The 27,867-nt window shown below is 36.1% G+C and overlaps 2 protein-coding genes across 6 annotated transcripts; one reads left to right on the top strand and one right to left on the bottom strand.

The window, feature by feature from the left end:
- Window positions 1-11: 11 nt before the first annotated feature.
- Window positions 12-13,063, bottom strand: LOC104904592 (polyadenylate-binding protein-interacting protein 4). Of its 5 annotated transcripts, none has more exons than XM_048636971.2 (15): window positions 12,750-13,063; window positions 12,132-12,297; window positions 11,900-12,052; window positions 11,688-11,824; window positions 11,301-11,491; window positions 10,950-11,130; window positions 10,620-10,862; window positions 7,340-7,449; window positions 7,146-7,203; window positions 6,975-7,017; window positions 3,604-3,899; window positions 3,261-3,407; window positions 727-825; window positions 580-642; window positions 12-397 (listed from the first exon to the last, which is right to left on the bottom strand). In XM_048636971.2, the coding sequence occupies exons 2-15, from the start codon at window positions 12,271-12,273 to the stop codon at window positions 368-370; spliced, it is 1,893 nt and encodes a 630-aa protein (XP_048492928.1). In that variant the 5' UTR covers window positions 12,274-12,297; window positions 12,750-13,063; the 3' UTR covers window positions 12-367. The 5 variants fall into 5 exon arrangements, with proteins under 5 accessions (XP_048492928.1, XP_048492926.1, XP_010691184.1 ...); XM_048636969.2 differs by having other exon boundaries at window positions 11,900-12,061; window positions 12,750-13,062; XM_010692882.4 differs by having other exon boundaries at window positions 7,146-7,200; window positions 11,900-12,061; window positions 12,750-13,062.
- A 4,322-nt stretch (window positions 13,064-17,385) lies between these two features.
- LOC104904591 (uncharacterized) lies at window positions 17,386-25,900 on the top strand. The gene is made up of 10 exons (XM_057391730.1): window positions 17,386-17,689; window positions 18,380-18,506; window positions 18,938-19,024; window positions 20,516-20,601; window positions 20,686-20,892; window positions 23,353-23,480; window positions 24,805-24,963; window positions 25,107-25,187; window positions 25,272-25,326; window positions 25,415-25,900. The coding sequence occupies exons 1-10, from the start codon at window positions 17,579-17,581 to the stop codon at window positions 25,607-25,609; spliced, it is 1,236 nt and encodes a 411-aa protein (XP_057247713.1). The 5' UTR covers window positions 17,386-17,578; the 3' UTR covers window positions 25,610-25,900.
- Window positions 25,901-27,867: the final 1,967 nt, after the last annotated feature.

Raw genomic sequence — 27,867 nt, 5'->3', positions numbered from 1 at the left:
TCCACACAGCGTAACGTTCCTAACTATTTCTAAATTAGCATTAAATAAACAGGTTAAAGATGAAGGAAATCTGAGAAGAGTGTTGGGAAAGAACACTGTGATTATACTAAATTGGTCCTAAAAAAACTATGATCAAGGAAATCTGAGAACAAGCAGTCTAGAAGGGGTATATGTTTAATAGAACACAGAGATACAAGGCATGATCAGTATGACCACCAGAAGCACAATATTTTCTGCCAACAACCCCGTCTCCACTGGAGAATTGGTACATGAGAAGCATATATGAAAATTTCTCCTTGGATCGTTCGTTGTTATTTGTTGTAAACAATGTAATGCCGCTGAGATGCAGCTGGCCTCAAAAGTTTGTCTAATACTCCCGCCCCTTGTATTGCATTTCCTGTAGAAAACATACATCAGCAAAATTTAAGGAAAAAAAATCGGAATCACACTCTGGCACTTCATCACTCCCTGCTGAAGGCAGTGGGAAAAGATGGTGGTGGCCGTGTGGAGGGTTAATAGGAAGAAATCTTTCTTTTACACTGCAAGATATGTTTATTTAATAGATGAAGCCTAACTTACCCCAGGGTAGCCTTGCATGTACATGACTGGCCTAGGATGACCGACAATCATCTGTTGTCCATACTGCAAATAGTTATTAGGGGAAATTAGCAATTCATCAGACTCCAAATTTAGCATTGTTCTTAGTTTAGCAGATACAAAGCTCACCTGTGGGGCATTTGAGGGAAAATATGCTTGTGGTGATTGCATGGCTGCAGCCTGAGGATTATAAAGCATTGGCTGTGGCCCGACAAAGGATGGTCCAACCTATTAAAATACCCAAAAAGACCAATGTTTAGATAAAGGGAAAAGCATTGAAACTCATTGCACCTGAAAGTACATACTAATTCACGGCTGAAGGAATCAATATATCCCTAGGTTGCTCTTGTCATTCCGACACTGACACTGATACAATGAGAGCTATGAATGCTTTTGGCATAGATGGTGAATGCAACAATTTTTATTTCCCTGTATCTGGAAAAACAAAATCCAGACACACCACCAAGTATATTCTCGAAGTACAGAGGTAAAGATCTCCCCAGGTCACCATTTAAAATGAAGTTCATGTGTAAAAAATACTGGTTCCATCCTAAAAGTAAGGCTACATTTCTGTAGTACAACATTTTCCCAAATTTAGCCAGTTAAGCTAAAGCTTTTTCTCATAATATTAATACCCTTGACAAATAAATTCAGAAAGAAATTAAGGGGCGTTTGGTTGGGGGGTCTTGTGGAAAGCGTAAGAGAATCAAATAACCTGATTCCCTTGTTTGTTTGCACACTTTAATGATACCCTTTACCCTCCCCTTACCCCCAAAGTCCTCTATTTTCACACCCCCACCCCCCTAGGGTTTCACTTACCCTTTCTTTGACTCAATCTTGACCATCTCCTTGACCACCCAACCACCACTTAACCCAACCACCACCCAACCACAACCGCAACCTCTCATCCGGCACCGCAACCCGACCCGGCTACCGCAAGCAGACGTGATACCTCCCCTCGCACCCTCAATCAAGCCACCAGCCATCGCCAAAACCATCACTCACGGCACGAACTCTAGAAAACAAGGTGAGAAGTCGACGGGCAGGGAAGGGGAGGGAGAGATGCGATGGGCAGGGGAAGTAGAGATGCGACGTGCAAGGAGGATGGAGGGGAAATCGACGAGCAGGGAAGGGGAGGGGAGATGCGACTTGCATGGAAGGGGAGGAGATCGACACGACGCGGCGGCATTTCGGGGGTATGGAGAGGCGGCCGCGTTTCAGGGGTCAGATGTGGTGGTGGTGGTGGTGGTGGTGGTGGTGGTGGTGGTGGTACTATGGTGGAAGATGGTAAGAGGAGGAAGAAATAGGAATGACATTTACCAACCAAACATCACTTTCAATCTAAGGGTTTTGCTTTCCTTTCCCCCTCAACCCCTTTCTTGATTCCATTACCTTTATCCTATAACAACCAAACACCCCCTTAATTTATAGCATTAAGCAAAAATATATTCATAATCATATAGGATAACAATAGTATTTCAATTCCTTAGAAAGACCCTTTATCAATTTATCCCATTACTTAGGAACAGACAGTCTTCCTAATCCATGCTGCAAAAGTTTAAGTAATGTCACAATATAATCACTCTGAAAACCAGCAGAGATGCATATCACTAAACATATTAGTTATTACTTTGAGTTTCACATCAGTCATTCCCAATACAACACCACACACTACATTATCCCACTGGTGCAGTAGGCAGAACAGAAGCAAAGACCAAAGACTGCAAGAGATGGATTTCTTACAAGGGCAGGCATTCTTTCCCAAGCAAGCTGAAGGCTGGGTCAAGATCCAACATCTTTTTGATGTATCGTATCCTTTTTCAATAGCCAGAATGGATAAATCAATCTATAAGCTAGCTACCGTCAAGTTGATTCAGTCTCCCTCTCTAGACTAACCACTAACCACGGTTTAATCATAGTGGAGGAAGGCAACTCCCTTCACCCCCCCCCCCCTCCCCTAACACACACACACAAAAACAAGCAAGCAAACAAAAAGAAAAAGGTTCCATCTCAAAGTATTTTTTTTTCACTCATAGATGTGATACATTTATTAAAAGGAACCAAAAAAATTTGCAGCTATATTTCCAAGTGCAAATAAGGTCACGAATTGATTCAAGTGCCCGTTCTACATTCACCATTCCCATTTGGTCTACTTTCAATACTTGCAGTCTGCAGACTATCCAAAAAAAATAGCAAACCAAAAAGTTCAACTGTTGAACCGCTTTCTCAGTCCACCTCCTTTATTCTTCAGGGGAGGGGGGAAGGGGAAGGTATCACCCAATATCGCCAGAAACTACAAGTTCAATCAGCTTCAGATATCTTTGATTGATAATATGATATTACGGCAGTTCAGCAGCTTATAGCACATTCTCTTAGTAAAAGGAAGTCAGAGATCTCAACAGTATGCTTGCTTGTTAGTGAGGGAAAAACTTGGGAGAAAATTTTACTTGAGGAAATTAGAATAAACTCAAACAGAAACTTTATCCTAATTCAGAGGAAAACCTACAAGAGGATATAGCAGATTTGAAGGTGTGAACAAATGAGAGGGAGGGGGGGGGTGGGGGGGGAGTACCCTATATTCAGAGACAATAAGAAAAGAACCATTTAAAACTGCATGACTCACAAAATATTGCCCTATTCGACATGTAAAGTTAACTACTCACCCCAATACCAACGGGCATGCCATGCATATGAGGCACTGTGGGCATAGTGGTAGGAAAATAAAATGAAGCATCATTAACAGGAGAAGGAGGCCTTAAAGGACTTTGTGTTGGAACAAAACTTTTTGCATTTGGATTAAGTCTGAATTCCTGCAAAACGAAACAAACAAGTTAACAGAACTTCAAAAGCATCACAGCAAATATTGTCAAATATAAAGCAGAGTAGATACATGGGTCATAGAAATTCAATCCACTCGAAAAGCATACTTATGCAAGCATGAAAAAATTATAGGGCATGCATCCAAAAATGTCTAATGAAAATGAAGAAAACAACTGCAACACCAACCTTTGCATTGGGATTCAATGTCGATTTTTCTGAAGACAATGATCCCATAGATGAACTAGGTGATAAAGCAGGAGCACTTGAAGCTGTGCTAGCAGCTCTGGTTTCTGATGTGGATGACGTAGAACTGCCTGGTCGTCCACGAGAATTCATGGGATCTGTAACCAGATGCACTTTGCCAGACCTATCTTCTAAATGCTCACCAGAACTGGTTTTCTCTTGAATTTTTGTGTCTGTTGTTACAGATACACCAACCTTCTCAGAGCCACTTCTTTTAGTATCCACTGATGATTGTAAATCTACATAAATTCACATCAACTGAGTGAGATCTAAAATTAGACAATCCCTAATCAAAACTCAAAATCTCCAAGAGGAAATCTAACAGCATAAACAGATCTGGCTGAAGGAACAATAGTTTTGAAGAAGAAATAACATAGATATGACAAAAACTGATAGTATGACAAAGAATTCTAATCCCCCCAAGAGCAGATCACATTAAGATGCAACAAGCATTTCATGCATAAACTAGCTTGATATACCAGCCTACCCAAGAGACTCTGACGGAAACAAGTTCAACAGCTTATAAGCTAATAGAAGGCTAATAATTTATACCCTTCCACACCAAAATTGCATGTTTGCATGTGCCGAAAGTTTGCAATCTCCGTATGAAAGGGTGACACCTCAACTACGTCATACAAACATTGTGAGCTTGGAAAACTTCAAGTAAATCCATGTTGCCTACTACAAGATGCTCAACAGGAGCATCTGGAAGGAGGTACACAGTAATGCAAATAGAAAGGCAAAGAAAAACAACTGCTCTATGTTATACCCCCAACCAATGGAAGAAGATAGATCACACCGGCAATTTAAACCACATACTTACAAAATTGGGTCTAACTGTTTCAATTAAGTTTATATTAGAGGGGAAAACCTTACCCTTGTCCCTACGCACAGCATAAACAAGATTGTTGCTATATAGGTATTACCTAAATCAAACCTCACCTTGTTTCCCTCTCTTTCTCCCTTTCTCTCATTCTCTAGTCTCACCAAATTGGCCAAGGCAGCTTCACCAGCCCACTCTCAATGTGTACAAAACTATTTAAAGAGTTGGATGTAGTTAAATAAGGCTACCACCCAAATAATTGTAGGGTCTTGCCTATGTAACTTGTGCTTTAGCTTCAATGTGGATTATAATATTAAAAAATCATAAGTGAAGGATCCATTTCAGAGACCTGCTATACCCAGTGGGAAAGGGTAAGGGTCTTAATGTTATAAGACCCTCCGGGGTTCCGATAAGGTAATGGTCTAGATCAATAAACCTTACCTATATACCACATTTTTGAAACCCATATGTCCCTGAAACATCATGTACAATTTGAATCCAATCAGCAGGAATCAATAAAAAGGCAATCCCTTATGATACACCAGATCCGCCTCGGTTATTGATAGAGTGAATAGATCTTCCATTTCTTGAAATTTCTCTTCGGACTCAAAATCGTGGTGTAATGTGTATCCCCCCCCCCCTGTTTCGGTCATGGAATAGATGAAATAAGTATATAAAAAAATCGTTTTTGTTCAAGAATGAAATCTTATCGGAAGTGTCCATATCTGGTTCATCCTTCGGAACCATATCACATCTCGGATCCGATGAAATAGGGTGAATTGAGACGGTATTTTGTAAATACTCAGGCTTCTATTGGTGCTTTCACTCAAACACTATGCATCCTATCTCATCCTCCGAACATTTACGATAGTTTTGATATTTATAAGGCATACCAAAGACCCACATCGCCATTTCCGGATACTAGACATTTTAGCATTTCAAGGCAGAACTTTCATTTGTTGACCACAAAGTTCATAAAAAATATACTAATTCAAGGTATTAACACTTAACAGATTTCATATGAAAGTATATTTTGTGCTGAATCTAGCAAAAATTTATATAGTTTTCATCAATACAATGTTAAGTATACTTTGGAGTCTGAATCATCTGTTACATACTCACATATTGAATGTGAACCACAAACATGCTTATACTCAGAGATGAAAGGATAAGTAGACTTCCTCAAAGCATCAAAAAATCCAAGCTTTCCTGTAGCTTCAGGATTCCAAACATCTTTATACTACATCACGGCATCACCTCACACAGTAATTAATAATACACTAATACCCCATAGCAGCCATAAATAAAAGATGGGATATCGCTGGGCCCATTGCCCAATAAGTGCCCTGATTTTTCAATATAATCCAAATCAAATGTTCATACTGATACCATCAAATCCAGAGTCACCAGATTTTCCGGAGATTAGAATTTGAAAACGGTCAAACATCTATAGGTCATAAACAAGCAAAAGGGCTTGAAGTGACACTTTATTTCTTGTCCCAACACCTTTGACCATCTAAATTGCTTCTCCCTTTTTGGCACTTGGTATGAAGTACCATAACCTTGCATTTCATGATTCTATCAAAACAAACTACATCTAGATGATATCTCAAGAAAATAAACTTCATCCTCTTTTAACATCATTCACCCCCCTTGATTAGGGGGGATAAGCAGGACAAGATTCTAGCCATCACTCAACAGAAGAACTCTAGAATTTAATAAGTTCTTTTTCTAAATTAGTTCTTTTTCTCATCCATTTCAAACCACTAAACATTAAAGCCCTTCCGTCCCGGAATACACTTCCCCTCCTCAAAAAAGCTGCCTCCAACTTTTGGACCATGTACGCACTATTCCACTGTTATAGTTTTCAACTCAACAGATCTTTCTAACATTTATAGTCCCATATAACAGACTTAATGATCCAGAAACTCATATAGCGGTATAGCCACTCTTGGTAACAGGATATCCAGAAAAAAAAAAGTAGTGAATTAGGTACCTCAAGGACACTCAGATATTGCACAATAAAGAGAAAAGGAGCATACATCCAAGTTTGCACAGTTAATATTAATTCTGAATATATAAAAATATACTATAGGGAAACCATTATGCCAACCAATCACATTAAGATAATTCCAATCTACTCCTTTTTGCCAGAGAACTAAACTTGCGCGCACCAGGCCTACACGTCATAGATATTACATTTAATACCAATGAAGCTACACAGAGATGTCAAGTACACAAAAATTACAGTGTAGAATACGATTTTTAGAAAAAACAAAAAAAGAGAGTCACAAGCAATATGCAAATTGCCGATGAAGAGCACTAATGCATCCCAGTTTTATTCTTTCTTTCCTTTAAGCCTGGCTTCCTCTTTAAAAAAGGAATTGCAGCCAAAATCATCACAATAAAAAAAAATTAACAATCACAATATAGGCCTGAAATTACTTACACAGGACAAAGCACAAATATCAACCAAAACACAAGCATATACCTGATTCAACATTGGTTTTTGCTGCGTGCACCTCCTCATTTAACTGCGTAATGGAAACCAAGAGCAAATAAGAACAGGAAACAAGGCAATATTACAAGATAAGTTGACTTCATGGCAGCAAACTACGAAATTAAAACAGTAGACAAGAAAACTCATCATATGTGCTCTTACAGTCTCCTTAACAAAAGTTTTTCCTCCTTGATCATCAGCATGGTTTTCTTGAATCCTAATTTAAGACCATGATATACAAAAGATTTCAGAGATGAAAGGATGAAAGTTCAGTACTACAACATGCTTACTTATGCCAAAGACACAAGTTAAGCAAATATCAATTCAATAACTTTATCTATCAAGAGAAAGAAGACCTGTTGTCATCTTCAAATCTATCAACGACTTTGGCACTATGATCAGATGCCAAAGGACCACACCGGAAGAAATCCTGGCTGGTATTAATCTGGGTAGAGTATAATTCGTCCTGCACACACCATAGAAATATTGACCCCTCAAGGACATCAGTTCCCAAACATCAACATGGTAATGGTCACAATAGAGGCCTGTAATTACTTACACAGGGAGGATATTCTATTTTAGTTAATTAATTTGTTTAATAGATGAGCCTTAACCTTTGCACTAGGTGCATAGGTTAGAAAAACCATTTTTAAATTACTATTTTATGCATGTAATGATTTTAATCCAACTTGGGCATTAGTATTACTCCACTAAAGAACATAAAGCCTAACCTTTCCGGTCGACTTAAAATATACAAACCAAATGAGAAATAACTAATGGGAAACAACATAAGGCCCAACTTCTAAGCTCAAAAATATACAAACCAAATGAGAAATACCTAATGAGAGGGAAGGAGAAAGCCCTTCAAGGGAATTCATTTAAAGTTACACGGCTTCAACCCTAAATCCCTAAACAACAATTCGCACACCTGGTCCCCTGCATCCAACGAGCAGTGGGTTCGTGGTGGCAAGCGGGGTTCATGGCCGGCGAGCAGCACGATTCATGGCGGCGAGTAGCAGGTTCGTGGAAGACAGTGGGGGATGGGTTCTTGATGTGAAGATGGTTAACAGTGTAACACTGTCAATTTCCCCTCCTTTGCACTTTGTTAGTTTCACTCAGCAATTAGTCTCTTGGATTGTTTTTTTGCTTGATGTAAATGTGATAATGGTTGATGACTTCCTGCCTTCCTTTTTTATTTTTATTTATCATTTTTTCATCCTTAATCTGACTTTCCCCTCCCCTTTTTTCTCTTTTTCTTTTTATGTTTTTCTTCATTCATGTCTCATGTGGTGAGGATTTTAATAAGACTAGTAAATTAGTTTGGACATTGTTCATCTTTGCTTAGTATGCAGTAGGTGTATGGGTAATACTATTCTCGAGCTTTTTTCGAGTCGGATAGTTTAACTTTCTCGAGCCAAGCCGATTTTTTCTTGTTTCGAGCTCGAGCCGAGCCTAGATTTTCGAGCTCAAGCTCGATCCTTCCCCTACTCGAGCCAAGACTAGCCTAGCCAGGCTCGTCTTGGCTCAGCTCGTTAGCACCCTTAGTTAGCACATAGTTTGAGAAGCAGGATACATATTTAGTGACCTTTTGAAGTGGAGCTTTCTAACACAGCCACATTTCCTCTATAGCAAGGAGGGCAGCTAACAGATTGCCATAGTTGTTTTAATTGCAAGGTTATCCCAGTGGGCATGTGAGACGTTGTCCGAAAGGCAATGCAGAGTTTCAAAATTGAAAAAAATATATAAGTCCACGGTGCCCAAAGATGACTTGGGTGGAAGATATTGAAAAGGATATGAAAAAAGTAGATTTGCAAAAGCATATAGCACTTAACATATGGGAATGGAGGTAGAGGATTTATTGTTTCTTGTTTAGAAATAAAAGGTAGTTGATGATTTCGGTAATCAAGCACAAACACTATGACACAAATGCACAAGGTCAACTCAGACATATAACACTTACGCTACTCCTTCGAATCTCAAGAAAACAACAATCAAACTATATCATATCATTGACACATTATGAAGATTTTATTATGTCCATAACCAATCACAAATTGCATAGAAGTTTTGCTACATAAGAGAAAAATGTGCAGAAGTGTTTTCTAGAGATCCTTAAAAGCCTATATAGTTTTTCATAACTCTTATCAAAATAAATATGGCACGATTAGGCAAAGCACCAGGTAAAAGTCTTCTATTAATGGCTCTGTTTGGGGAAGCATTTTAGCTACCTTAAATGATAAGGTGCTAACATATTTTAGGTGCTAAAATGATTAGCAGTGTTTGGGGAGCACCTAAAATAAAATTTCAGGTGGCTAAAATGACTTAAATGATAAGTTAAAAAATTTAGCTTTTCACAATCAGGTGACTGAAATTTTGGAAAATCTTTCCAAAATTTTGACAACAACTAATTTTGCTAAAATAATTTATCAACTTAATCAACTAATTTTGCCAAACAATTAAACTAATCAGTTACCTTATCAGTTTCAGCACCTTATCAGTTTCAGCATTATCTTATCAATTTCAGTTAACTTATCAGTTTCAGTTTATTTTCAGCTAGTAATGCCAAACAGAGCCAATGATGCAAAAGAAAACATAGAACTCCTTTCACAATTTATAATGCCATTTGCTGTTCATAGCTTATAAGGGTAAAGTGAAGCAGATAATGTCATCTACATGATAGAGTTAGAATGAGGTAGCATTACTTTTCTAGAACATCTGACTCTTCTCCGGCATTGGCTCAAACACATGTAATCCTTGATTGCACTTAAGGTTTGTTGGGTCTAAAAGATGGCTCTTAAATGATGGCAAAATATTAGTGTCCACAAAATAAACACTTCCTACAGCATGTATCAAGATTTAAGGGGAAAGAGACATTCTTATGAGGCAAATCCACAATTTTCTGGAGCATAAGAGTAGAGCACAATGCCAGATTCTCACAAAGTTGCAACACGCTTTAGTAGAGCATAGTGGGTTTTGTGGCTTCCCTTCAGGATCTCTGCTTTCAAATGAAATGTGATAGAAAAGCCTGTACACATATGCTTGGAAGGCATTGCTTAAGACCTATAGCACTTGTTTATTTTTTATTTATTGGCTGCTTACTGTTATAGTGTTATGTTTAAGACCTACACTGTCATATTATCAAACAGTATACTACACTGGAAAAAAGGAAATTTATTGAAGTTTATACAAGCCAGTATTATAAGATAATGTAGCAATATGCATGTAAGAATATAGACTCATTTTAAAATAACAATCAAGTGTATCAAATTGTTGAACTATTTGATTGCCATCATTTGGGATGTTCTAGCAATACCTCAGCTACATAGAACTACAAAATAAAATGATAAAGAAACCTGAAACAGCACTAAAAACGCAAAAAGTTGTACTACATATACCACATGCTTTACCATTTACATATTTCCAAAGGAAGCCATCAGAGAGTAAACTCTATGTTTCACAGTAATATTACTGTCAAAGTAAGTTATTAGTTTTCAAGTCAAGTACATTGTTGCCCTATAACTACATGATCATATTACATAAGGTACTTGGCTGGCAGAGAATCAAAACTTCAAAGTTTTTACACTATTACTGCCTTATTGGTCTCAACATCCAGTTAAATTACTATAAAAAGTTTACCTTCATTGATGATCGAGATGGCATTCTACCTCCTTCCAAGCCTTTGCCACTTTTCCCACTAGTGACATCAGCAAAGGATCTGCCAAAAGCAGGCGAAGTGGAATCTCCAAATGTCTCCGCATCACGTGAATTTAACAATATATCCTCGTCCGCACACCCACTATCATCAACACCCCTAAAAACTGAGGAATACTTTGTTTCTTCATCAATATCAAAGTCGTCATAAGGATTTACACCACGCTCCTGAATTTAGGGCCCAAATCGCCAAGATAAACAAAATTGACTATTTCGAAAATCAGAAGACTAGAACACTATTCAGTGCAATCTCACCTCTGCTAGATGAAGATCCTGAGTTTCCTCACCCTCTATTTCCCTTGCTATTCTCATAGCTTTCTCCTCTAATTCCCTTGTGCGAGGGCCCCTCTCAAGTTTCGTTGTATAAAGTTCCTCATTGAATGTGCTTTTCACACCAAATAATGTCTCATTAACCTTGAACTGGTCCCAGCTCCTACTGGATGCAGACAAAATTTATTATGTCACCAACAAAGCATAAGCTAAAAAGGGGGGGGGGGGATAAAATTTGAAATTTTAATCGAGAGACTTGAACGGTGCACTTAACAAAAAAGTAACCAGGAAACCAGAATCAAGAAAAGCTTTCAAGGCGATAGTAATTATAACAACCTGGTCCAAGGTGAATCAAAAACGTGTTCCAACTCAGGGCACAGTGGATCATCCTTATCGGGCATCCAGGGCTCAAGCTCTCTTCCTGCCTCAACATGACGAGAATGAGATATGTAAGAGTCCAACATTATGTCCTGCTTACTTTCACCTCGGAGCTCATTTGAGAATCCATCCCTTGTAACAGGCACTTCCTGCAATAAAATCATGAAGATAGCGAGAATCATATATTCTGTCTGTTTTCACAAGACATCATACTTGACAAACATATCAGGCTAATATAAACACAGCAAAGGCATAAACATAATATTCATAAGAAAAACGTAACTAGACTTCAATTATGCATTTTACATGAATATCTAAAAACAAAGGAAGGGCGAGGAAGAATACCTTAGCCACAACTTGCACAAGGTCATGAGCTGGTATAATAAGAGTTTTTGATGGAGCCTTGATAACAAAATCAGAAGTAACCTTTTGCCCCCTAAGAGGAACTTCCTTTATCAAGCGAGCCATTTTCAAGACAACTCCTGCAAAACCAAAGCAAAGGTCAAAAAGAAGGCATATGATAAAATGTCTAAATGATTCTCATCTACTAAACATACCAAAATCTTTATCAGCATTTGTCGCATGGAAAATTCCATTGTATACAGCCCCACTTTTAACCTGGACTTCCACTTGGTGTCCAATAAGACAAGTTGTCAAATACACAAGCCGATCACGCGAAGGACTCTCAGACCCTCCACTTCTGCCACCACCTGCAAAATCTTCATCAAAAGCAAAACTATTAGGATATACATACAAAATCAGTAACACATCCATATTACAGATCTTCACCTGCACTTGTCCCTCTATCAGGGTTTGATTTTCCAGGCTGTGATTTTATCTCCATCCTATTACTGTTCTCTTTTTCAACTCTACGCCGATTATTAAAACCATTCGCCGAAGATCTGGGTTGTACAGCTTGCTGCAGGTTCATGCTGAGCAGACTGACACAACCTCCCTGAGGGTAATGTTAAAAAGCACTATAAGCACTCAAATACATAGCAATTCATCAAATCATCCAATTCATCAGATCACACATGACACAATACCAACTAACACTTTCGTCCCGCGTTTCGACAACTAACATTAGCAACAGGCAAGCATTAGTGGCACTACCATAGTAACAACTACCATACCATCTACTACTACTACTAATTTGTTACTCCATCATAATCAAGCACCAGTCCGAATCCAAAAACCGAAACAATAAAAAGCAATACCACTACCATTAATCAACCCAGTTAACATCAAAACAGTTGCGTATCAATTACTAAATCCCCAAAATCTGGATTTTTGTTTATTTGAGCTCGCATCGCATGCTAGTGAATAAATTTAAATAAAAATCTTACTCAAATACAAAATTTGAATGTTAAAACTGATAATATTTAGTATAATTAGTTCTAAACAAACCTTCAATTATTTGGAATTGTCTTCAATTTCTTTCCTCGAGAAGTAACTTGAATTGATGCTGGAAAATACGAAATTCGAAATCGAAGTTTTTAGATAGAATCTAGAATTGGAATGAAATCTGTGATCTACTGATCTGTGATCTGCAATCTGTAGAGAGATGAAATTTCTCTTGTAATCTCAGCAAATTCTACATATTGGAATTTTCTATGTGTTTTCTTCTCTTTTATTTAGGGTTACAAACTTCTTTCTTTTCTATGTGTTTTCTTCTCTTTTATTTTTCTTTTTTCTTCTTCCTTTTTTCTCTATATCCGATATAATAATAATATACTTCTAATTTATTTTGTAGTTAGGATTTATTTTGTTGTTAGAATTCTAATTTGGATATGTTTCCAAAGTACGACTATCCTATGATGTATAAATATAAATATTAATTAATGGTAATTAGACTCGTCATTCTCATTGAGGAGTTTTGCCAGATGTAGCATGGTATCACAGCGTTAGGTTTCTTAAAAAATTTATTAAGTTTTGCATTGATATACGCGAAAATTGGTTTGCTAAATCACGCCCTAAATTTTCCTGTTAACGCCCTGTATTTGTATAAAATACTGTATTTTTCATTTCTTTTTTTCATTTTCTCCTCTTTCCTCACTTCCCCTTCTTCTTCCATACCACCATCACACTCATGCCCCTCCACCACCACCAACACTACCACCTCTCATAAATAAAAAAAAGAAAAAAAAAAAAAAAAAAACAAGTTGACAAACCTCACCACCACTGCGCACCACCGCTGCCGCATTTCTGCCGCCACACCACTGCACCACCACCGACACAACACCACCGCCGCAGCCCCACACCCTCCTCTCCTCTGTTTTATTTCTTTTCTGAATTTTAAAAAAAAATATATATATATAGGTAGGCGTCCATGGCAGGCGCTCCACCACTGCACCTCCACCGATGGTGGGGCGTCCATGGTGGACGCCTACCTATTATTTTTTTAAAAAAAAAAAATCAGAAAAAAATGGGGCGCCCACCAAAGACGCCCCACCACCGGTGGAGGCGTCCTTGACAGGCGCTCCACCATAAAAAAAAAATTAAAATGAACAAAAAATGGAAGAGAGAAGAACACAGCACCGGTGGAGCATATATTTACACAGCAGCATGTGTAAGGATATGGTGCTCTTCCCTTAATTAAATGCGGTGGTGTGGAATATATTTACACAACACCCTTACAATAGTAATTAAGGGAAATTGAAGCTAGTGGTTTAGCAAATGAAATGCGGTGGTTTTGGGTCCTTAATAGAGGATAGAAACTGGTTTTGAGTCAAGGGGGAGGAGAGAGAAAAGAAATGTAAGGGTATAAATACGGTATAAAAATATTGTATTTAGGGCATTAGTAGGAAATTTTAGGGCGTTGTTTAGCAAAGCCCACGTGAAAAGTATAAGTGTAACAACTATATGTAAAACGGATAGAATACTTCTATAACCTAATACTTAATTTTAGCAGTGTTTTACTAGCCTTATGCATGCCATGTTACGAAGTTATGCGTAAAAATATAGTAGGTAGCAGTCATTGGAACAGAGAAGAGAAAGAAGATTATGGAAGGGGGAATGGAAAGAATCAATAGTTTATTTATGGTGTTTTATTTAAAAACACATACGATAATAAAATATAGTGAACTCTGTGAATAGTTTTGCGTACATATATTATGCAATTGAGACTTTTTTGTTGTTATAATACATGCCAAATTAAGTTATGCCTAACAACTTGTTATATACCGGTAAAAAAAACTTGTTATATATGTAAAATATAAATATTCGTGCTAATTATATGTTTAGGGGGTGTAAGATCGTGCGGTTAATTAGTGTAATTTTATAATTATACCTTCATTTATACCCCTTCTATTTTTTATTTAGTTCTTTTAGTTATACTTTTGAATTTTCACATAAACCATCTTAACCTTATCGATAGACTAATATTTAAGAGCAAATATAATTGTATAAGATGTTGTTGGGTTGTCTCAATGTATATTCTCGTAATATCAACCATATTTTAAAAAATATAGTCAAGGCTTGTAGTGTAATGTTTCATTGAACGTGTGATTTTCTTCATAATTTGAATCACCATCAAATTGAAAATGAGTAGGGGGCTCTTACCAAACACTGAATATGAGTTTAAAGCAATGTACACCAATACTTCATACTTAAATCTTGCGAGAAAAATGTTACAATTATTGTAGCCACTGTAATCTCTTTTATATAAGACAACGTATGGAGGAAACTAAAAATTAAGAAAAGGGAAAAGAGTAACAACCATATTTAGAGAAAAAAAAAAGCAAAATAAAATCCCTATTTTATCTCTAACTCCCCAAAATAAATTACACTGTAACATTTTCTTCATCATTCACAAACAAAAAACACAACACTAGCAATTACAATTCCCTTTTTCTGATTTTTATAAAAAAAAAATTGATGGAAATTATTACTAAAAGTAATTAAATAATATATAATTTTGCACGCATAACGTGCATATAAGGCTAGTAACTTAAAAAATATATAGATCGTTTATTCTAAAAGTTATATCTACGTCATTCATCATGTTGACTTTCTTATTAAACTAAAAGTAAATTTATCAATATTGGATTTTAACACCTTTATGCTTTTCTCAAATTGCTTGAAAACCAGTATAACCCATAAAATCATTCACTAAAAAGCCTTACATGCCAATTCATACCTATCCTCTTTAGAGTTGTTAAATTATCTCTTAGCTTTAAAGTTTCACGTATATTGAACCGGATAAAACATGACTTATTTTCTTTTATAGATTTAGGAAGTTAATGAAAAACTATAATGAGGATTATAAACGCTCCAAAGCCTTCTCAAATCCCTTTAATTATATTTGTGAAATATATGGATCCAAAAGAGCACCAATAGCATAGCAAGATCCAAGGATAAGAAATCACACAACATTGAAGAATAATAACCATAAAGCACAATAATATTATACACACGCTAGGAGAAACTTGAGGAAAGAAGACGATGATGTGAGGGAGGAAGTGAGGAGAGTGAAAGCGAAGTGTTTATGGCGTAAATATAAAGTGTAGCAACAAAATGAAAATAGCTCGTTATTTTTTTTTGTTGTGAGCAATAAATTTGAACCCCATTATACAAAATTAAAATTGAGTTTTTTTGGTAAAATATAACGTTGTATTTGATGAACAAAATATTATTTTGAAACGATATTTATGAAGAACTAGAAGAACATTAAATTTGAACCCTATTGTTTCAAAATGTTACTTTTTTTTTATAAATTTTGGTTGAACAAAATGTTAATTATTCGATAAACATATCATTGTTTGGAAATAAACTTCTAAAAAAAATTAAGAATATTTAACTTGTGTCCCATTATTCAAAATTTAAAACGTTGTTTTAATTTGACTTCATATTCATCCTATTGAACTCGATGTTCATTCGCAGGTCAATCTTACACCCACACACGTACATTATATTTATACTCCCTCCGTTTTTTTTATGATGTAACATTGGACTTTTCACATTTGCCGAGGCACAACTTTGATCGATAATATCTCCAATTGTATAAAAGTAAAAATTATAAAAAATATATATTTGGAAAGTGTATACCGTGACGAATCAAACAAGATCCCACATGACTATATTTTTTCTTATGTATACATAACAATTAGTGGTCAAAGTGTATTGGATGAATAGTGCCCAAAGTCAATATGTTACATCTAAAAAAAAACGGAGGGAGTATATGACTGTTTTTGATCCGTTTGTACAATCATATGATTATTTTCTTACGCTATCTCGCGAGATTTTTTTTTTTTTTAAATTAACATTAATTCATTGAATCAAAGTCATACGACATATACAATAGGATTCAAAACTAAACAAATTCATATCAAAATGAAATAAATACAATTCTAATATGATAAAACCAGATCATTGAGTAGATCTAACACTTCTGGAAACCCTCATATTCACATCGTTGTCTGATGCAGCCTTCTGCAAGGGGTTATGTCGATCTTTTGTAGTTTTGAAGTATAATCAGATTCAATTCAAATGATTGTAAACGAAGTATTAACATCTGTTGCAAGTCTTGCAACTCCGCACAAATTTCGATCAACATCTTGAATTACACAAAAATCCAAAAACAAATTCTATAAACTCTCACATGGAGAGAGATAAAATCCAATGTATAGGTAGACATAACCCAATATATGAGTAGAAAAACTCTGCATTAGAGATAAACCAAAGTTTATTAGAAACATAAACATAAAAAACTAGTAATAAAACGAGAATGGGCTTACCACTGCCCAAAAAGATGACGATAGCCCCTAGGTTGAAATTTTTAGGGTTTTGTGGAAGAGGAGGGATAAGAGAGAAAAAGGAGAGAGGAGGAGTTATTATGTGCAACAAACTGTTAATTCATCTTGAAAATGTACAAACCTTGTAAATTAAGTTATGATTTTTTCGCGACTTCAACAATTATTTTTATAATATTTTAACAACTTTTGTCAATTCATCATATCTACGAGACCTTATATCATAATATCATAAGAAATTTTTAAATAAAATTGCTATAAATCTCGTAGACAGGTCAAATATTAAGTCGTGATTTTTTTTGGGCAACCTCAACAATGGTTCCATTTACCAACAAATCCCCAAACGGCCAAAATCCCACTTCCTTAACAACTCAAACACGATTTAACTTGACCTGAAAAAATTCCCATTAAATCTCCTGAGAAGTGCATACATATTACATAGTGAAGGAGAAAGCATCAATTTATCAGAGAGAAAGATTGAGAAAAATGTCACTAACAAGCGTAAAAATGTCGGAAGAGGTGTGGTTAACCTGCGTCACCCACGCTTTTTCTACCGAGACAGAAGAGATCATGGGTCTTCTTCTCGGAGACATTGAGGTTTTGTTTTCATACTCTTTGACTTTTGCAATTTCATCAAGATTTGGTTTATGGGTGTGTTATATACTGTTAATTTTAAGCCTTTTAAGGCGTAGTTTAAGTTCCAATTTGATTAATTAAGTTTATCATCTTTATTTACTACAAACTTTGGGTTGAATCTATTTATATTTGCATCAAGGGTTATGCTTGTTTTAATTTGATTTGCTTATATGTTTTTCATTTGAGGAAAATGCTGAAAACTGTAGATTTTGTTGGGGAGATAAAAAAAAAGAGAGGTTATTTTGGTGTTGTATCTTTAAAATGCTGATAATTGGGTATTGGATTTGGGGTTTCATACACTGAAATTTTGGGTATGAGTTAGTAGGGTACTATGTTGCACGGAAACGAGACATGGACACGGGAAGCCGGAAACAGGTGTTTATAAGGACATTCTGCCCCTGAAGAAGTTACCTTGAGGTTTCAAGAATGTGGAAACGATTTGTTTCACGCGACTTCCATGAAATTTTCGTGCAACATAGGTTTGGACGTTGGGTATCTGGGGCCTTTTTATTTCATCAGTAAGACGGGACATTGCTCGTGCTTCAAAATGAGAGTGGTGGCAAAAGATTCCCTGTGGTGTAGTTCCTGTCTTTTATTTCCCTGTTAGTATTTCACTATAGTGATGTCGTGGTGGTAACTTAACAAATTCAGTGCTCAAGAAATGGAAATTCGACTGCTTTGATATGGGGTGCATCACCCCAGACGCGGTCAGATAGGAGAAAGGACAGAGTGGAGACCAATCCTGAACAGTTGGCTGCGGCTTCAGCTTTGGCAGATATATCCTTTGTTTTTGTTTGTATATGTCTGACGAACTTTTTTTGAATGGGCTATAATATACTGTGCAAGTTATCCTAGATGGCACGAGTAATGAGTGGTAAATAAAAGAGAAATTAGTGCATGAATACGATATAATTTTAACCTAGTAATTGTGGCTTTGGTTAGTGCTGGCAATTATATATTCCTAAATTCAATAATTTCTGGTTATAGGAAGTAACAGAAGTAACTAGAAGTAACTAGAAGTAGATTATTCCATGATGCTGTCAACTAGGCAATTTGAGGTACTGTTTATACCCCAGTGATATGTTGCTTTAGGAGGAGTGTTAAATTACCTGGGTAATCATGTACACATGTCTGAACCTTGAAGTTACACCTTTTGGAAATACATGTGGAAAAAAGTTGGATGGTTTGTGTAATTAACTAATTAGCACAGAATGAGCGCTTCAACTGGAAGAAGAACAAGAGTGATTGGATGGTATCATTCTCATCCTCATATAACTGTCCTTCCATCCCATGTTGGTAAGTAGGAATTGCAACTGCTATGACTTCTATGTTTACGTTTTGCTCCAGTATATAGTTCTATTGTTGCCAATGAGATAGTGTGAAGAAGCCCTGTCTTCTAAAGGCATGTAAAATAATTGAAGTTTAAAACCAATGTTATTTATAGTACCTGGATGTGGTTTTTGATGTCATACTTTCAGAAATGAGAGTGAATATACTCTTTACAGGCCAACTAGAATCATTCCGTGAATTTTTTATGCAAAGTTGTTACGTCATGTTTCACTTGTAGCGTGCATACTGCATAGTTAATGCAAGACTACAATATCTAACACTTGGCCATATATGATAAAAATGCCTCTGTGGATGCTTTTTGCCTGCATTTTTGGCCTACAAAAGTATAGAAAGATTATGAACACTGCTGGATGCAAGACTGTTAGTCTCAGAAAGTACGAAGAATAGAAACAGAAGACCTTGTGAGTGGGAAGAAGAAGAGTTTGTGCTCTTCTTCTTTTATTTTTCTTTACTTCTAATATGACATATGCTGTGAACTTGTGTTATTGATGAGGACCTTTAAGGTCTTTATCTGGGTGAAAGATGGTAGTGATCTTGAAGAGTTTGAGCTCTTAGAAAGGGGAAAAAGGATTATACTCATGAAATCAAACTATCCACATCGTGATATTTGCAAAAATCCAAGCCAAATCCACATTTTGCAAAGAATTATGTGCCTGGAATCAAATGTTAGAAATAGTTGCGTTTGAGATATTGAAAAGTTATTAGATCTTGTTTGGTGGATACTTGAGCAGTAGAGGTCACACGGAATCCAATGTGAGCAGTGTGTATGGCAAAGTTTGTTGGCTAAGTCCGGAGTCCAGACTTCATTCCTAATTAAGTATTGTTGTTTCACTTTTGCTCTCTTTTGCTTCAGTACCATCAGGTTTTGGAACCTTGCTGAAATTTAAACAACTAGCCAATAATGTAACTTGGTTTGACTTTTTCAGTTTGAAGCAAAAGAAAACGACACTGCTCCTGGTGTAAATTCTGTCTTAAAAGGGTCTGGGAGATCAAAACTAATACTTGAGCAGTAGTTGAGAGTCCTTTCTTGTCTCTTTTTCTAGCAGAGAAATGTTATCTTTTTATTTTTCTGTTTTTCTCACTTATAGTCGAGTATATTTTTAGGTTTGCTCTGGATTGGGGATATTGGATGCTATACAATTGTTTATCAGGGTCTTTTGACAGTAAGGACTTGCTTATTACAACTTCATGTTTGGGTGGATGAAATGATTGCAATTGTTTGGTCACATATAATATTTTGGAAGACAGCATGCCACATCAGACACACATTCACCCAAACATATGTACATAATAAGTATAATATAATTGATTTATATAGCAAGTTGCAGTTGTTTAGTCCTATGTGAAAAATCTAAGCTGAAGTTTTTTGTACCTTAAAATTGGATGCCATGTGTTGTTGCCTCTCTCCCCTTAATTGCGATTGACTTCCCTCTGCAGATGTGCGTACTCAGGCAATGTATCAGCTTCTAGATTCAGGATTTATCGGGCTCATATTTTCATGTTTTAATGAAGATGCCTTCAAGGTTTGTGTCAAATTTGCGAAAATTAGAACTTATTTTTCCCCCTTATGCTGGAGAGCTTTTAAATTTCGTTGGTCAAATATGTAGGTTGGAAAAATTCAAGTCATTGCCTTCCAGTCCTTGGATGGGAAACAGAGCTACATGTCAAGACCTGTCACTCTATCTCCTGTACATAAAAATAACATCATAGATGTTGAATCATCTTTGAGTTCTGATGATGCATCGAGATTGGGTTCTGGAAAGGGTGAAAAACCTGAGCAAGACACGGGCGATTCAAAAACTGCTGTAGTTAAGGTTAGACATGAAGTTGGATTTGCTCATTCAACCTTAGTGGCTCAGGCCTCAGTGAATGATTTGCAAGTTTCAATAATAATCTTGTGCAGCTGTTGTTATAATGGATGTTTAAGCATCATTTGTGCTGGTCTTTGCACTTTTTTTTTTAGTGGATGCTTGCATAGATTCATTATCTGTCATCATGTACCTGTTGACTACAAGTTTGCTGTAGTTATGTTCTTGTGTGTGCTCAATCATTGATAGATAGGTCTCTGGAATCTTGCATTGGTATTCGGTAGTTGTGAGATTTTGGTGAGAACCGGCTTATTGATCTGTGACTTTTCCTTCATCGGCGAGTGGCTAAGTATGAGTGTGCAACAGATGAAACCTGTGTTTTCTTTGTTATCTTCACGCCTAGATTTCGATTGAAATCATGCCACTTTATGTTTCGCATGTTTTTTATTTTGTTTTAAAAGCCCTATGATTTACATAGTACTTTACCCTCACCCTTGCCTGCTAGGTTCCAACCTGACCTTAAAACAATCCCATCACCTATCGGCCTCACCTTAGAAACTAACCCATCATACTTACCACATCTACAGTTTCCAGTGGGTTAGAGTGGGTATATTTACAAAACGGTAGGTTCTATTATTGATACACACTTGCTCTTTTTCCTTGTAGCCTATCTTCTTAAACCTGAAGCTCTTCTTTTACATGCAGGTATTCAGTAACCTTAGTTTTGATGATTGGAAACATGTTTTTTCTGTTATCTATTTACAGACCTTCCTTTTGATGGAAATGATCCTTGATACTGAAAGGATCTCCTTGTAAACTTTTCCTAGCATGAAGGAATATGAAAGTGTAAAGTAAATTGTTTTAACATGTTTGCAAATCTGATAGTATAAAGGGTGTATAATAATGTTATGCACTCTTTAATTTTTTTTTTTTTTTTTTTTTTTTTTTTTGCTGTATGCTTGCTTGAATATCATAATGTATTGGGTAATCAGTGAGATGCTTCTTTAGTAATTAGTAATTATGTGTAAGTTCCTCTCTAATTGGGATCTCTTGTTAAGTCAATCAACTTGCAGGAAATTTATCCTCTCCACCTCTTCTGCATTTAATATTTCCAAGTCTTTTGTCTCGTCATATGTTTAATGGAATAATATTGTTATCAGTGTTTTATATGATATGTATCTGGAAAACCTGTTACACATGGAATGAGCTAAAGTAAACTTCCTGTGCTCTGTTTTAGTTGCACCACTAGGGCGGGGAGGCACATTAATTAAGGTGAAGAGAGAGAAATAAAGAAGGGGATCCATGTGATAGGGAGAGAGAGAGAGATATTAAAAAGGGGATCCATGTGAGAGAGAGGGAGAGAGAGAGGGAGGGAGGGGGGAAGGGAGAGAGAGAGAGTATGAGAGAGGAGAGAGAGAGGAGAGGGAGGGAGGGGAAGGGGAGAGAGAGTATGAGAGAGAAGAGAGAAGAGAGCGAGAGGGGGGAGGTGAGTACCAAAATAGGTAATGTTGCAACTAAAAGACCCGAAAATAGGAAGTGTTTCCAACTATGAGAGAAAGGAGGAAATAGTACTTAGTTTGCCATGTCTAGACTTATAGAAATGGTTAGTTTTCACTGTGACAGAATTTGTGACTTCTATGAAATGTCATATAGTGGGACCACCTAAGGAAAGAAAGGAATTTGGCAGATTGGCAAAAGAAGCATAGTGTATGAACTTGAGTAGGAAATTGATTTGTACGGGTTGGTGAGTGAATGTTACTTGAGAAACTTATCTAGAAGAAGGGTTTTAGAAACTTAATATAACATGTATCTTATCATACTGCATGTCAGCCGTTTCTCTGTGTCTGAGGAATATTTTAACCTGGAATCTCATGCATTATATTATCCTGGATAAATGATTTTTTCAGTTGAAACTTGTATATCTTGAGAAGTGGCACTTTATTCTGATGTTTGTGCTTGCATTTCCATAGAGTTACTAAAATATCTTCAATGTCTAAAACCTTCTGGTGGATCAAAATATAGTGTATTTCTCTCTCCTTCTGAATGGTCACTGCTCAAGAAATTTATTCCTTCATCTTGTTTTCTGGGAGATCAAATTAGCCTTTTGAGATTATATTCTGTCTCTGTATTGCTTAATCAACGTTCCATCAACATCCCTTGTTCAAGCCGTTTCTCATGTTTTTCTTGGCATTCTCTCAAGTATTTCAGAACCTAAAATATGAATAGAAAGTTCAGTAATATATCATATATATGATCTCTCAAGCTAGCTTCAGATTTTTATAACTTCTATCGCAATCGATAATGTATGGTTTTTGCGTGGTGATTTTTGTTTGGAATCAGAATAAGATAAAAAGAAAACTCAAAAGGAAGACCACTCAACCAATTCATGATTGCCTATCTATATTCCAAGTTAAAAGTTCTTGATACTTCCGCGGCTTCTGTACTCATGTGGATGCCAACTTTCAGGGGAGTGATATAATAATAGAGGGAAAGTTTCACCCCGACAATGCTGGTAATGCTTTTGGTGACATTGATCCTATGGATATGTCTGATGGTATACAGGAAGCAATGCACCGCTCTCATTTGGAGATGAGGTATAAATGAGTACGTATTTTCCCTTTTTTTGATTGTTCCTTCTCTTTTTTTCCGAAATGTTGATTCTACAATCTACACTGTGCTGGCATCATAGACAAAGCATCATTTTTCCAATGCAGTAGCTTCATTAGCTTCTTTGGCTTGTATGCTGTGAATTGTTTGGCTAAATTATTCCCTTTCAGTTGAGGGTCTCTCTGGAACAGCCTTTTTGGGGTAAGGCTAATGTGTCAATTTTCTGTTCAACTCTTTAAGGATTCATCCATGTTCTTCTGACCATACGCCCCTTACCTGGCTCAGGCGTGATCCTCTTTACGGGCTGTGGAATTGGGCATCGTATGGTATGGTGTTGTTTAAGCATCCTAGATTATCCTGGCTTTTGGCAGAAACTATTAGTGAGTGCAAGTAATATTTCTCAGAATTTTTTACTGAGCAACTATCTCAAACCCTGGCAAGTTATTGAAGATGGGGCAAGGTGAAGTGTGACTTATGTTGGTCGGAGACTGGGAGAGGGAGGAAGAGGAGGTAACAAGTAGATGTGTTTATGAGATGCCTGTGTTGAAGAGTCTGAGATTGAGAAATGTGATGGCGATTCCAAGCCCTTTGCAGCAATCAGTAGTTGATAGGTTAGGGTGTGCATTGTGTAAGCAACTCAAGTGTTTGAAGTACCATTTGATGTTAGTAAATTAGGTAATGCTGATTAAAGTCTAATATGGAGATTTAGATGTCGACATAAATAAATATAGAACCTTGTTTGTCCAAGTACTAGATCATGCTATACTTTAGCCAGTGATTTGTGTGCTCTGGCTTGTTGTACTAGTATTAATATATCCTGTTTCTACCTGAGTATATTGAGATTAAGCACACTCTGCAGTTTGTAAAACTTGCCATTTTATTGTCAAGAGAAACTTTTAAGGGAACGTCATTGCTTATCCTGCTCTATGTTGCTGTAAAGGTAAAAGTGGTCTTTAACACTCATCTAAGACTTTGACAAACTTTTGGGATTATCAAGAACAGAAAACTGATTAATTCTTGTAGGATAGAAGGTGTACGTGGTTCTTAAGTTTCTGCAAAGCTGAGAGGAAAAAAAGATTTGAATATTGGGGTTGGAGACTGGAAGGAGTACTTGCAATTTTATGTCCTTACGATGCTTTAGGTGGGATGGGAAAATAAGGCGGGAGAGAGAAACTTAGCAATATATGTTACTTTTTTTAGTTGGAACTTGGAAGCAATTGCAATCTTTATGTGAATGTGTTTGAATCACAGAGATTTGTATATTGGTGTAAGATATTCTTTTAAAGTTATGTCTTTACACTTTTTTGGCAGTGGTGCAGAATATATCCGTAAAGAAATCCCTCTCTATGTTCTTCCTGCATCGTCCCTTTTCGAGCTCGATTCACCTTTGGCCTCCTTTACGGATTTGCAGCGTGTGCTATATGAAGAGGAGAAGGCTGCTTATAACCAAGCCATATCCCAGAATATCAGGTAACCTGCTGATTCCCAGATGTACTCTTTGTTTATCCTATACACCCTCCAATGTGATTTCCTAAGCCGTTGTACTTTTCAACATCTCCTTCCCACCCACCCACTATCTAATATTTTTTTGTTGAATTATAACCTCTGTTCAGAGATGGCAAGGTGCATCCACTTACTTTCATTCATCATACATCAACATATCAGGCTTCAATGTGCAAGTTGATGGAGTACTGGTTAGTGAACTGATCTAGAAAACTTTACTTTACTAGGGAAGTAGGGATACAACAGCTATAATAATTGAATTCTAAATATTGCAGTCTGACTCCTGCTATAGAGGCTCTTGAAGATCGTCTACGAGAAAATGAACTTCGGGTAATCTTCCTCCAGCCTCCCCCCCTCCCTCAGCCATCTATTACTCTCTCTTGCTCATTTTACTAAATGTGAAGCTCTGGTCATGAAGTTAGGGATGTTGACTGAAGAAGCAAAAATCTTGGAGGCCGAGGCCTCCAGAGGAAGTGAGGGAACTATGGGATCTCCTCTTCGAGTTGATGGGTATCGAGGCAGTCCTGTTCGTGCTCAAAGTTTTGGGGAATCGAAAAATATAAGAAGTCCTGCTCCTGCTAGTCCAAGTAGCAGGAGTAGGAAAGGACTTTGATAGAATTCCTCTGTGAAGTTGCTGAGCTGTCCGGGTTCTGCTATCCAATCGGCTGCTGCGGTGCTTTGATTTTGGAAATGATGTATGCACAAGAAAGGTTTCGGATTAACGCCTCCTGCCTAGATTTGTGGACCATGGGATGAATTTCACTATCATACTTCCCCAATTTTGTGGCATGTGGCTTTCGGAAGTAGTACTCTGTAGCAAGGTTGTATCATAATTCATATGATAGATGTCTTGTAAATGTTGATGATCTAGGAATGAATGCAAAATGCAATTGGTTTTATTGAATTGTTTTCTACTATTTGTTTGGATATGGGAAGGAATCATTGCTCCTTTTTCACTTCTTCCCCTCCAAATTTTACTCTAGTGTATTGACCAAGGTACCAAATATTTGCAACATTAGACCCCATTCTTTGGTGTTTGGTTGGGTTGGTATGTCTACTTATGTTTATATGTGTTGAACTTTGGAGTTCTGGTTTAGGTTTTGCCAACCCTTCTCCCTTTAATGTCTCCATTTTTGAAAATCTTTACTCTAGTGCATTGACCAAATTAATAACAATGTTAATGCATGTCATATTGTTTAAAGAACTCAGATGATTGAACACATCTAAGCCTTTATGAAATAAAATTGATAACCTTAATTCAAAATTATGTAAATATAATATTCTTATCTTAACATTATTTGGTGACCAACAATTTGACATCTAGCTCCTCTTCTCCATTAAAAGATTTATAAGTTGACCATATTTATTTAGTGATATTGCTATAAAAAAAAGACAATAGTAGTGGTTAAGACAATAGTAGTAGATTGTAAAATATGAAAATGTTACATAACGCGTGATTTGAACATTAACTTATATGCATTTCCATTACTCCATATATAACCTATTAGCTAATAAAAGGCTTAAGTAACATATATAACCTCCCCGTCAAAAAAAAAAACATATATAACCTTAAATTTCTGATTAAATCCCACATATAACGGCCTATAATTACTCCTTGTCTCACTATAGGCTCAACAAAAAACATAATTTTTAGATCCAACTACTACTTAAACCTTTATCCTTTAGTATTTTCGAGTTAACTACCTAGTAAGGACTTAAAGTATGAGAGTTTTTTCCAACAAGGACTTCAACAATTTTTTTGATCTACTAAGGACCTCATATCTACTATGGTTACATTTTCCATCCAACATTTTCCATCCAATATTATTAACTTTGTTTTCTTTTTGTTTTAAAAAATTGAACTGGCCCCACCAACTCAATTATTCTTTATCTCTTTCCATATTCCTCTTAATTTGACTTTTAACTTTTTTTTCCATAAAACTATGAGCATTTTTATCAAATTGGTCCTTTAAGATACATTATTTGATCACTTGAACATATTTTAAAAAATTATCACATGTGTGTATTTTCAAAGATTTTCTTTAATCATATGAGTATTTCTTAAAATTTGGACTACTTATAAGTATTTAATAAATCTTCATTGACCATATAAGCCCTTTAGCTAATGTTATATATTCACCTCTATTTAAATCTTATATATTCTTAGAGTAATTTTCTCATAAGAATTCTAAAGAATCGATAATTATATCTCTCTCAATTCTTTACCTTTTTTCTCTTTTCTCTCTCAGACACTAATAAAAAGTCTCGGGTCAGTAGTTAATGAATTCATGCCACAACTATTCACAAAAGCGGGATAAAGGGCAAAAAATAAGGGGTAAAAGAAAAAAAAATACAGAAATATAAAGAAAAATAAGAACATGTATTGCAATCTAGTCAAAATAGTGGTTCATATTGTCAAAAGAAATTTATTAAAAAAAATACCCTAGTGATTTCTTTTAAATACTCGTATGGTAAGATGATTTTTTGAAAAATACCCTTATACTTTGTATCATTATGTTTTTTAAATGCCCATATTGCGAGAAGCTATATTTTAAAATACTGATTTAGTAATTACTAATCAGACCCTACACAACCGTCCAACCTTTTATCTCTCTCTTAAAATATATCATGTTTAATTTGTGTAGGTGGTAGCTCTCATCCACCATCTTTACAAATCCAAAATTTATCCTAAAAGTTAAAAAAAATTCCTCTTTAGCCTAATTTTTTCCATTGATAGTGCAAATTTTAAAATGTATCCTCTCGCAATGTGGGCATTTTTAAAAAATAGTGATATTGGTATAACGGTATTTTTCAAAAATTTATCTTTTTTTTAAAAAAAATGATCATATGATCAAAGAATGTATCTTAAAG

The sequence above is a fragment of the Beta vulgaris genome, chromosome 9, assembly GCF_026745355.1.
Source record: "Beta vulgaris subsp. vulgaris cultivar EL10 chromosome 9, EL10.2, whole genome shotgun sequence".
In the NCBI taxonomy this organism is placed as follows: Eukaryota; Viridiplantae; Streptophyta; class Magnoliopsida; order Caryophyllales; family Amaranthaceae; genus Beta; species Beta vulgaris.
The sequence above is the reverse complement of the archived record's forward strand: the minus strand, read 5'-3'. Positions and strand labels throughout refer to the sequence as shown.